At 51.1% G+C, this 12772-nt stretch overlaps 1 protein-coding gene across 5 annotated transcripts in view; it reads right to left on the reverse strand.

Moving 5' to 3' along the window:
- Positions 1–11654, reverse strand: part of ACTN1 (actinin alpha 1) — a 91114-nt gene extending 79460 nt beyond the window's left edge. For 3 of the 5 annotated variants that reach the window (XM_056345996.1, XM_056345995.1, XM_056345992.1), the window contains exon 1: positions 11357–11654. In XM_056345996.1, coding sequence (XP_056201971.1) covers positions 11357–11461 — 105 coding nt within the window. In that variant the 5' untranslated portion in view covers positions 11462–11654. The remainder of the gene's footprint in view (positions 1–11356) is intronic. The other 2 variants (XM_056345994.1, XM_056345993.1) reach the window with 1 other exon arrangement.
- Positions 11655–12772: the final 1118 nt, after the last annotated feature.

A 12772-nucleotide genomic window follows, 5' to 3' on the forward strand; every position in this document is an offset into this window, starting at 1 on the left:
CAACACCAGTGTGCTCTGTGACACAGCCTGCAAAGGGAAGGCCTCCTTTCTGATAAACGAGCACCAGGAGATCACCATGAGCTGGGCACACTGGCTTACCTCCATGGAGCTCCTGAGCTGCTCCCTGCTGTGGGAAGCCCACGTGGCACCAGCCAGGGCTTTGGCACCAGCCGGAGCTTGGCACAAGAGGCAGCAGAGGCAGCATGGCCTGTGCCAGGCTTGCCCTGTGTCCCCTGCACCCACCCCGGGGCCATCAGCAGTAATTACCTCTCACAGGACTGCAGGCAAAAGTTGTTCCAAGCTCTGCAAACGCAGAGGATATTACGCTTCAAGTGTTTTAGTTACTGTAAGCAGTTCACTAATTACAGTAGTAATGATTGGATTATGGCCAGTTAACAGCTTTAAAGAAACAAGCCATTACAGGAGGGGGAGGGAAATACTCGTTTGGGTCTAGGATGGAAACAGCTTTCAGTGGTCCACCCTGCAGGAGGCTGTCAGCAGCTGGCTGGGTCAGAACATTTGCAACAGGCTGCAACAGCAAGAAGCAGTGTAATGTGTCACTAAATAATAGGCTGGCACATGAAAATTATCAGTGTTGGAGGAAGTGTGCTTGCAGGAACAAAGGTCCCCGTTCATACGCTGGCCCTGTCAGCTCCAACACCTCTGCATGAGTGGACCCAGAAGACATGATGCAGACAGGTGTATGCATGCTAAGTTACTGACACAGTATCATGCTTGTGATGCTTTGTTTCAGCATGCAAGGAGTTGTGACTACAGGCATTTTAGAAACTCTTTCACAGCGACCTGCTAGCTCCAGCCAACTGCCAAATGCAAACACCCACAGTATCAGGAGCCAAAGGCACTCACCAGAAAGAGCAGCTAGAAATTTCTTTTTACTAGCAATTGTGGCCAGCACTGGAAGGGCCACAGTATCTGGCATTAACCTCTTAGTCCCTTCAGTTGCATAAAGTCCACACAAGGAACATGCAGTGAGGCTCCCTGCACACCTGACACTCACCCATCTCCTTGTTCTTCCACAGCATCTGACTGAAGAGCAGTCTTTGCAGAAAAGCAGCCGGACCAGTCGATCCCTGCAAGAAGTCCTATACCAATGCACAGAGACTGCAACAAGGACTGCCAGCTCTGGAAGATGAAGGGTTTTTTTGTGACCATGCCTCTTCCATGGAGGGCAAGAGGTCCCAGGTGCAGCTTACACCCTTGAAGGGCACCCTCCTCCCTGAGGCACCTTCCATAAAAGAGGAAAGGAATATTCTGTTTTACAGAAGAAATCCCCAGTGTGTTGAAACCACAAGGAGAGGAACAATACTCATTCCTAGATGACTACCCTGCTGGTGCTGCTAGCAGTATGTCCCTGTGGGTTGGGTAGCTCTGCCTAACCAAGGAAAACCAATCCCTTGGACCCTCACCACTCACCCTACGAAATGCAGGTCTCTACACCCCACGCCAGCCCTCACCCACAACAGCCACCCCTTGGTGGTGGCACCCCACCATCATGACCCCTGCACAAGCCTTTCACTGACTCCCATCACCCCCTCCTCAGCAGTATCTTGCTCTGCTTGGTCTCCTTGTTCTCTCCCTTCAGAGGTCTTCAGCTGAGGACTGGCAGAAACAGAGTTTGGTATCGCTGGCTGGAGGGTGAGGATTTCTGGCAGGAGAAAACCAGTGGAGCTGGGCATCTTGCCCAGAGTGAGTTCACACTTGGCTCACCACAGCTGGAAATAGTCTCATCCCTGGCCAGAGCTCCCCAACGGCCCAACAAAACCCTTGGGAAAAGGCAAGTTTCCACGCGTTAGCCATTTTGAAACAGACTGGTTCATATTCATGAATGTACTCCCCCGCTGCCCCCACCCAGCTTCTCTGCACAGCACAGCCGCCTGCAAGTGCCACGGCGAAAAGGTGCTGGACGAGCAAGCACTGACGAAGCACAAAGCCTTGCTTTGTGCACGGAGCCAGGTGTGGCCAAGACCGATGCTTCCTCTGAAGATGCTCATCCTGTACATCAACACCATGAGCAGAGCTAGAGGGAAGGCAGAGGCTTGAACAAATATATCTCCGCACTCCTCTTCCCACCACACCCTTGCATACTGGTCTCCCCTCCCTCATTGGTGGGAGATCTCCACATCTCCCAAACTAGATAAGACATGTAGGAAACTCACCTGGGAGCATAAATATGCTTAAAAAGCTGGAACTGCTTTTGGCTGCAATCAAAGTTTTCCTTAGGAAATTAAGTATTTTGTGTTGTGATAAACCCTGGTAAAGATGTGTTCTAAACAGCTTTAACAAAAGTGTCCTTTCTTTGGCATTGTTTAGCAGTTAAGAAATTAACTTGTGCTTTTTTCTTCCCGCTTGTGGAGCCACATTTTAAAGGTTTTCTTGGGGATAATACATTAAAGTAACAGAATTAACATCACCTACTGAAGGGCAGATTTAAATAAACTGAGGGGGAATCACAGTTAAGTACACTGGGTAGCAAGAGAAACTCTGCCTGCTATAGAGCCAATGAATCTGGCCAGAAAACAGGACTCTGAGATGTACACTTCACTTTCCATGATGAAGAAAAGAATACTCAGCTGGGATGCAGAGACCATACATGGTTCTCTCACTCTCTCTCATCTCTCAGAGGCCTTTACAGGCTAGCTCCTGGAGTGAAGATATAACAGCACAACTTCCATTTACAGCAGCAGTAAAGTTCAAGTGTTTAGCATCATATGCTGCAGCAAGGAATAGCGAGTGCCCTGGCTGCTTGATCCAAAGGCCATAGAAAGCAGAAGTCCTTCCTCCACTGCCAACTGGCCTTGGTTCAGCACCTCTGCAGGACAGGAGAGTTGTCCTCAGTGTTGCAAAAGGAAGCACAAGTATCCTGCATGTAACTTCTCCAGCCATCCAGCACTCTGCTTGTGGAAGGAGCAGGGTGAACAGGCTGCCCATCCACACTGTGCTGTGTGGCACAGAGATGCAAGACTTCACAAGGGTTCCTCTGAAAATGAGGGACATGCATAGGATGCACAAGCAGAGCCCACCTGTGCTATCCTGAAGGGCACACTGCATCGCAGTAATGCATGGTCACTGCAAAGTCAAGCACATGGCCAAAGAAGCAACCAGCTGATACATCAAGTCATCCCTGACTTCCCATTGACCACATAAACCATCTAAGAGGATGTGGAAAAAGCTGCTGTTTAAGAAGTCTTCCCTGCAGCCTCCTCACCTGTCTATCAACTATCCACACTGGTGTGTTCCTGCAATATTGCCCAGAAGCCCTGGATTGCTGGCATTCAGAGACCTACTTGAAACCACTCCAATCTGAGTGATATATGGAGACTCACATCAGTGGTGTCCACTGTAGTGAGTGTTAATAGCCAAGACACAGCCTTTTCACCTGACAACACTTCCCTTCTTGGCTCCAATACAATGGAAAGGCCAGTTTTGCTATCATTTCCCACGCTACAGGGATGAATACATTTCCAGGAGGTTTTCAGTTTGCATAGATAGAGTGACAAATCAACGATTTATCTGGATGAGACCCCACAATCCCCTTTGTTTATGCATGCATACCCCAGGCCTGTCAATGGGAACTGTTTCAGTGCACTAGAGCATGGAGAAGGTCTCTGCAGAGTCTTGTTCACGTTGTAGCGCTTCAAAGCAGCAACAGATTTGGAAGAAGAGAGGACAACTGCAGGTAAAAGCTTGAAGTCAGTCAGCTGCATACAAGGGCTGGCTTGCAAAGGCCTGACCCAGCCCTTACCAATAGGATGCACATTGTTGCCAGCAGAGCAGGAAAGACAACAGGAAAACAACATGGGGGAAAAATGGTTCTGCTTTACTGCCTAATAGGGAGCCAAGAGGTTAAACTGGCACGAGGCCACACCACAAACATCCTATGACCAAGTTCTACTCTCAGGCAGTGGAGGGACAAGAGCAGCAAAGGCAACAGTGGGAGGGGAACAGGAAGGAAGATTTTTTTTTTTTTTTTTGCTAATCATATTAATGTTAGTGGGGTTGCTCACTTAAGCATCTTTTGGGTTGGCCCAAGGGAATCCCCAGTTCTGTCTTGGTGATCAGGGTGACTACGGAGAGTCTGTATGTCAGTCTCACACACCAGGTGGCTCTACAGACTTCAACAAAGCAGACTTTTCTGGCATGACTAGCATCAGCAGAAGGTCCTGCTGCTGACCAGCCTATCTTAGCACTCTACACCAACTCATCTCAATAGGTCCAAGCTCTGTGTAACATGTTTCAGGCCCAAACCCGAGTTAATGCAAATCTTACATCCCTATGAAGAAAAAGGTGACTGCCTTTCTTGCTAAGGTCATGGTTTTCCCTACCTAGCACTTGCCAAGCATACTACACACATCTTTCCCCCTACACGCACAGTTCACCTATGGCTTTGAGGGGATGAGAGGGTTTTACATTGCTATACAAGATCTGTAGTAGTCATGCTAAGCACGTTCCACATGGTAACCATCATGTTTCCAATAGTCACACATGGCAGGAAATCAGTTCTATGCTCTTTATAAAAGAAGAGTAAACTCCGTTGCATCCCATCCTCCTCAAACACCATACAGAACACCTCTAAAAATCACAGCAACACATCCAGCAAGCTCCTGGGGCAGATGCAACACATTAAAGTGAGACCAGTCCACTATATGTGTTGCATTTTAGCAGCTTCACAACGTTTCCCCAGACAACTCTCAAGCCTCTTTTCTGCAGTGACTGCTTTCTGCACCTCATTGTCAGAAGGAGCACAGCCATCCTCTGCTAGTGTAAGTGCACCCCAGATAACAGTCTGAGTGTCGGGCACAACAGTGATAATCCACAGGCAGCTGGAAAATGCTCTCAGTCCTTCCCCAGCACAGCCGTCCAAGTTTTCACCATCTCTGTCACTGCTGCTTGTGCCAGCCTTAAGAACTCCAAGCCAAAGTCTTAAGTGGATTCCAGTGAGGTGGCACAGAAAAGGTGACACAGGCTCACAACCTGGCCAGAAAGGCCAACTGAACCCTGCTCCTCCTCCAGTTAAAAAACTGCATGAGAACTGCACCTCTCACACAGCACACATGGGAAGAGCAAGGTGCCTACAGCAGGAGCAGCTGGGGAGCATGTTACTACCATTCATGGTGGTCACCTCAGTGCTGGGAAGAGCAGGTACCATTCATTCACTGAGTCTCCACTGTAACACACGCTGCTTCTCAAAATGCAGTCCCGGTGTTCACAAACACTTTTACTTAACAGGTTTACCGGTCCACATTCTCACAGCTACCATCCAGTTACACTTGAATTTCATAGCCAGACAACAGCACCTCATACAAAAGCACCCACTTCCTTCTAAGGGGACAAGTTCTCACCAGACAGCCAAGAAAACTGAAGTTTCCAATCAGTTTCTGCTTAAAAATGCCCTATGTGGCATGCCAGATGCCCCAAGCTACACCACCAAGCACTGCAAGTGGCCAGGGAGGAAAACAATGTTATCCTCTCTAGCCTTCGCACTTAAGCACAGCAAAAAAAACGTCATTACCAAATCACACACAGAAGAATTTAAACTGGTTGCCTGAAGCAGTCAGCAAGAATTTCCCCAGACAGACACACTTTACATCACTGGGCTGGTAGCTGGATGCCTTTGAGGTGTTCCACCCTTCCCTAGAACATTAGGAGAAGGAACAGTTCAATGCAGTTTGGCAAGTATCATGTTCTTATAAGTTGAACCTTGGGATCCGTTACCAAGCCCCCCAAAGTACGCGTGGTCTCCTTTTTAACCCATGTCTGCTTTCTCCTTACTTCCCCCCCACTTAAATAGGATGCTAAATAGGTGGGTAAGTCACTGCAAAGTGCACATGCCTCATTCATCATGCATCAAGAGGTTACAATGAATAATAATGTTGTCATTAAAAAACCCACAACTGCACATCCTGACGAAACCTGACCACAGAAAATATGAGGCAGCTCCCACACTCAAGACAAGTAACTGATCTACAAAGCCAGATATTTCCAGAGCCCCCTACAGCAACTTCTGAGTTTAGTGTTTTGAAGAGCAAGTATCTGGCAATAAGCTACCTATGTTAAACAACAAAAGCTTGATCTGGAAGAGATATCTGGTGACCTATATTGCCTGCCTGTTTGACTATAAAAGAGCAGCTGAGCAAGCAGCCTTACAAATTTCAGCATTCTGCTTCTGTATGATACTGGTTGGTGCAAAATAAGGCACAGAAGATCCTCACATGCATCAGGGCCACCTTTCCGGCAGCACACCCACATTGCAAAGACCACACAAGCACCATCCCTCACTATGGCCCATAGAGTACTACACAGCATCACTCACAGCAGGAGCAAAGGGACTCAGTGCTGTACGTTCACTAATGACACACTTATTTGCCTCATGGCTGAATCTGTAATGGTACTGAAAGAAATTTTAGCAAACTACAGACTAGGTGCAGTATCACGCCTCTTGTGGATCCACAGCAACTACGACAAATGTAGTTTTCTGGAAATCTAGAAACCCTTCTCAAAATAGACCCTGTCTGGACAAGAGTACACTCAGTCCAAGGGCAAAGGAAGCTGTGATTGTGACTTTTACATTTTGGTGGCGATACTAGTCACACTTATGCCACCTGATCTGAGCATGCTACCCCGCAGGCTTGGAGGTGGGGTGTTTCCATGAGGGACCTGGGCTCTTTAAACAGGTACTTTCTATCACTAACAACCCTACCTCAAACAGAGAGGTAATTAGCACAGCAAAATTCAAATCCTAACAAGAGCAGTAAGACCTGTTGGATGCAGACACAGCAGGGCCATGAGACCCATGGCTTTTTAGGTTATGCAATCGGCCCCGTATTTATGTGTATCTTTACACACAGTGCATGGCACAGTGTCAAAAGGGGTTCTGGGAGACGGACATTTCTAACAGGCAATTTCTTGCAAGTCTGTGAATAACTGTACTTAGTAAGTACTTCTTTAGGGCAGAAAAGATGCTCCCAAAGTCAGTACTATCACTGCTTCAGCAGCACTGTAAATCTAAGCGATGCAGCTCTCTCAGCCAGAGGTATTATTTACTGTCACATTGCCACAGAAATGCCAATCTGGTGAGGCACAGCAGCACTGGATAAAGACAAGGCACATTTATTTCAGCAAATTTTTTTGTTTGGTTGGTTGGGTTTTTTTGTTAAGGAAAAGCATTACTATCGTTCCTTACAGCATTTAAGTTGTATATGGTTGTCTTCTACATGCTGCAAATGAACCCCTCTTCCTACTCATTGTCAAGACAGCAGCTGCCAGGTCATTACAGCTGGGACAAGTTGCTTCAGGCCAGATTTTAAAATAAACCCTGAACAAGGTGCACCTTGACCAACCAGTTGACAAGAGTGGCCAACAGGAGGCATGCAGGGCCTGAGGGGCTCTCTCCACCAAGACCCCAAAGTAGTGCCAACTTCACCCCAGTGTCATTCCTGACCTCCCTGGGACACTCAGGAGGCAGTGGCAGGAGGTTGTCCTTATCTCCAATGTCCTTCACCTCACCCACAAAGACGACCCAGGCATGCTGAGCACCAAATGGCTCACCCGATCCCTCAAGGCCAAATCCTTCACCAAAGCTTCAGCAAAGCTCCTTCACCAAAAGCCCTCAGACTGACTCAGGAGAAGTCTGAACCCTGCAGAGCAAGATGGAGAAATGTCCTTGTGGGCATGAGTGACGATCTCTTGGCCAGTAAACACCAACATACGTACATTTTACACAGCAACGTTCCTACCCCAACAGCTAGGTGAGACTGTTGCGATGCCTTTCAGCGAGTTTTTTGTAACACGGGAACAGCAGGATCAATTCCGTTATGCCTTGGCTGGTGCTACTTTGAGGCCTGTCTCCAGACAGGAAAGAAGAGAGATGGGAGAGGAAAGAAAAGGCTATTAGAAGAAACTACTGAAATGAGTTCAACAGTGCAAAGGGGAAAATATTTTAATTCCCAGAAGAGACCCCCTGCTCCCGAACAAAAGGCTGTGCAGAGGCTTATATCAAGTGAGAAGTAGCTGAATTTGTTCCGCACATTGTATTTTTTGCCGCTTACGAACAGCGACGCTGCAACGAGCTCTTTAAAACCTCTTTTGATAGACATGAAAAATAGGCTTCGCGTGGAAAGCTGCTTTCCTCCCAGGAACTGTCACTTTATCCCTACATTGTAAAACAGTAACTTCCCAGGAAGGGGCAGGTGGGAAGAGGCACGAGACCAGTGTCTCTTCTCTGTATCATATTCAGGGGGCCAAGCTGCACACTGCAAACATGAAATTCACTCTGCAGCTCACCTATTTACCCATCTCAAAGCAGCTCACAAGATCATCTCTCAAACACCATTCCAGCCAGCTAAGGCTGTCATATCTGTCTCTCAGGACACAGAAAACCTGTGAACCAGCATCTCCTGAAAATTCAGCAAACTTGTCCTTACAGCATGCCTCTTGAGGCTGTCACAAAAAAAAAAAAAAGAAAAAAAAGTCACAGATCTTCCTGCTTCCGATGGATGCCCCGCCGTGAGCTCTGCTGAGTCCATGCAGCTGGGAGAAGGGGAGGTAGATTCAATTCATCTTTGAGTAACATCTCTAGACTGTTTGCTTCCCAAGTTTCAATTAGTCCCAGCTGCACAAAGCCGCACAGGACAGCACTGTGGCACAGCTCTCCCCAGGCCACAGGGCTTTACTAAGCTGAGACACAAGGGGCTGGGTGGGAAACAGCCAGCAAGACACAGTCTCTTCTCACACAGATACTTGGTCACTGGATTACCAGCCATGCTACCACTTCAGATATGCCATCTCCTCTCCCATAGCGGCCCTGAGCACAGAAGTTGCAAGTCTGCCTCACCAGCTGTCCTCAGTGCTATAAATAATAACAGCAGCAACGATTTGGTAGTACTTACATCAGATTTAGTACTATCTGATTTAGTACTTAGATTTCCTCTATCAGAATTTCTCTAGCTATTCCTTAGGTGAAGGAAAACCTAAACCACATGAATCAACCAGGAAACACTAAGCTTGAAGAGAGCTTCCAGGAATACTTGGGAGGCACAAATCTCTCCTGTTCAACTCAGTAAGTATCAACTAACATGTACAGTAATGAACATTTAACTTCAATTACTGCAGTGATTTCATTTCACAAGAAAGAAGGGGTGACAGTTTTGCTACACTACACATCCCAGGCTTATGCTTGGTGGATACTGTTATCTCGTCACCTCTGAAGGTATCAAGCCTCAAGACCCTGACAGGGCTTTCGGTCACATTCAGACCCTGGGGAAGGGAACAAAACTGTCCCTCAGTATCCGCACAGCCTACACAGGCTGGGGTCCAGTCATCTATCCCTTTGAGGGTGCACAAGCCTGACTGGCTGCAACTGGGAGCCATCATTCCCAGACTTGATCTTCCTACCTACAGACACCAGAGGGGTGGGTCATGATAAAACCATGAACTTGCACTCACGGCAGAAGGGAACAGCTTCAAGGGAACAGCTTCAACTGTCCGTCGGCAGGAAGAAAATCAATCAAGCAACCCCACCACCAGCGAAGGGCACCGAACCATATAGAGCCCTGCCGTTCAGCAAGCTGGAGAATGACACTCAGCACATCAAATTCAACTGATAGCAGCTGACCATCAGAAGAAATTGGCTTGGGTTATTTTGGAACAGATACGTTAATTCCTTAAAACTCCCTCTTGGCTTCTCCCCTACGCTGCCCAAGTAACCCAAGTTAACAGAGTAGCTCTCTGTCCCCCTCTTGTGATAAGATCAAGAGGACTTATCTCCTAGAAGGAGACAATATTAAAAGAGCATGGCCTTTACTGCACGTACCACAACCTGGGCTTTAGGACTCCTTTTAAAGCCAAAGGTTCAGCTCCTGCTTCTGACAACCGAGTCAGTGTGCCACTACATATAAATTATTTTGCCTCACCCTGCACTGTGAAAGGCAAAAAACCCCCCATGTCATGACAATCATTTTCCCTCACAGCCTGTGAGCAACACTGCCCATCTCGGTCTGGGCCCTGCTGGCCGTTTCTAGATGTATTTACCTCATATAGGTATAGGCCTGGAGATACAGATCACAGCTAGGCAGTTCTTTTGAAAAGGAAGAAACTTTCCTCCTCAAAGGAGCAGAGCCTGGTCTTCCTATAAGCCACGCAGGACTCACCCCCCAGACCACAGTTACATTCCCCTCCTTCTCCTCTGTTGAAATGTAACAAACATAACTCACACCCCATCAACCCTTTCTCCACTAAATGCCCTTGTTTGTGTGCTTTAATTCTCATGCTGTCTACTCTCACCACCCAGGTCCCTCCAAGCAGCTTTATAGCTACCACCTTCCATTAACTCGTCAGGCTCCAGAGTTCAGTGATGCCACCTCAGACGCTATGAACAGGAGAACCTGGAAACCCCCCATCCGGAAGCAGAGGGGCTGAAGAAGAAGAGTCCTCTCACTGCCGTGCCCTCCTTCCCACTTGCTCCCAGATCCTTACAAGAAGCCACATTACATATATTAATAGATCACCTACGCATAAATAAGCGATACCCTCCCCTCTGGCAGGGAAGGGCTGGGGGTTCCCCTGCCTGCTCGCAGCTGGGGCTGAGCAAGGCGCGACCCCAACGCCAGCCCAGGGTGAGCAAGTGCGAGCCGGGAAGCGCGGCGGGACCCCAGCACCGCGGGGTGTCCCTGCCATGGCAGCGCGAGCCCTGCTCCGAATTCTGCTGTATTGTTGCCTGATGAAGTGACTAAAACGGAAATGTTTCGGGGATTAGGATTCCTGAGTGATCTAATACAGGATGCTTTTGGTTTAAAGGAGGAGGGGAAAAAAAAACATAACTAGAGAGCGGCGCGGCTGGAGCTCCTCTTGAGCTCCCACCCCCCCCCCCCCGCCACCCTTTCGGTTTAAAAAAAGGGCCGAATGTTACCATTTTTGGACATGAGCTCCGCGCAAGCCCTGCCCTAAACCACACCATTCAAACCAGAAGCCAGTTACGGTCCCGCTGCCGGGCCGCCGGGGCGGGGGCAGCGGGGGGGGCCACGGGGGCGGCGGGGGTGGGGGGAGCTGCCCGCCGCGCTCCTCCCGGGCGCACCTGCGGGCCGGGCCCGCCTTAGCGGGCCGAGTACCGGTGACAGGGCGGACATCTGTTGCTGCGGGGGAACCGCCGCGGCACCTCCCTCGCTCCCTCCTTCCCCGCCATCACCTGCCCGCTCCATCCGCCCCCGCCGCCTCGCCACGCCGCGCAGCGCCAGCCCCCGGCCAGGCGCGCACCGGCCCGCCGCGGCCGCTGGGGGTGGCGGGCACGGGTCCCGGTGGCCCCGCGGTGTGCCGGGAGGGGAGGGGACAGAGGCGCGCCCACCTTCCTCTGCTGCTTCTCCCAGGCTGGGTCGAGGAGCAGGTCCCGGTCCCAGTCCTCCTCCGGCTGCATGTAGTCGTTGGTCTGCTGCGGGTCGTAGTGATCCATGGCTGCTGCTGCTGCTGCTCCTGCTCCTACTACTGCTGCTGCTGCTACTGCTAAAGCTGCTGCTAATGCTGCGGCCCGTGCCCGCCCCGGTAAGCTGCCCGCTGTGCCCGGCCCCGCGGCCGCTCAGCCCGAGCAGGCGGCGGCGGCGCCCGCTCTCACCTCTCCACCTCAGCCGCGCGCAGCACCGCGGGTGCGGGACGCCCCGCCCCGCCCCCGCCCCGCCCCCGCCCGGCTCATTGGCTAGGGCCCGCAGCCGAGCTGCATTTCCCAGCGACAGCCTCTCGCTCATTGCGCTTCTCGTGCGTCCGTCACGGTGCCCGGCCGCCGCCATAGGCGGGCTGCTGCTGCCCCGCCCCCAGCCCCGCCCACACCTCTCCCGCGGCGGCGGCCGAGGGCGGGCGAACCGGGGCCGGCCCGGAGCGATGCGGGGAAGCTCGGTGCTGCTGTCGGGGCATTTTCCGCTCCGCGGCGGTACGGGGCGCGGGAGCCCGTACCGGGAGCAGGCCCCTCGCAGATCCGCCCTGGCGGGTGGTGCGGCGGAGCGGTGCGGGGGGCGGCTGAGCAGCGCGGGTCAGAGCAGCATTTTGTCCCTGGGAGGCCGCTTTGGTGCGGCGCAGCTGGCGGCCCGGCCTCCCGGGCCCGAAGTGAGGGCGCTCGGTCACAGCCCTGCAGCCCCGCCACCCTCCGCCTCGGAATACTGCTTCCTCGTGGGGTCTCGCCGGTGTGCCCGCACCGAGGGTGCCGAAATATAGCGATTTTCTCTTGTTCCTGGCCGGCAGCGGTGGGTGGGCGCTAGGATTGCCAGCGCCGTGGCTGAGGCCTCGCACCCGGAGCCGAGGGCTGCAGGTGTGCGGTGCCAGGCCGCCCGGCCGGGCCCACAAGTACCTGCTTGACAGGGAAACGCTGAACCAAACCACATGTGGCTCCTCTCAGGCTTCCCGGGAGAGAAACACAAGCTGTTAAGGAGCGCACCAACACACAAATGTTTCACGTGGGTTTCTGTCAGTGAAACAGGTGTGGGGGGGGGGCGAAATGACAATGGCATGACTAGTTTCCCCTAGTAGTCTCACTGAGAAGCAGGATGGTATCTCTCTGAAAAGTGAGAGAAAGCCTGAAGACACGCTGCTCCACACCACCATCTAGGGCAGAGTGAGCTCCTGTCCCAGTTCATCCTGATTCAGAGGAAACAGAGAATTTGTGGCCTGTGAATGTGGGAGAGAGGGATGCTGAGAATGGACTGGAAGGATGCTGCAAAGCATCAAGGTGGATTGAGCACAGATGTTCAACATCAGGCAGGATTTAGCCCCAAAT

The sequence above is a fragment of the Falco biarmicus genome, chromosome 7 (genome assembly GCF_023638135.1).
Source record: "Falco biarmicus isolate bFalBia1 chromosome 7, bFalBia1.pri, whole genome shotgun sequence".
Taxonomy (NCBI): Eukaryota; Metazoa; Chordata; class Aves; order Falconiformes; family Falconidae; genus Falco; species Falco biarmicus.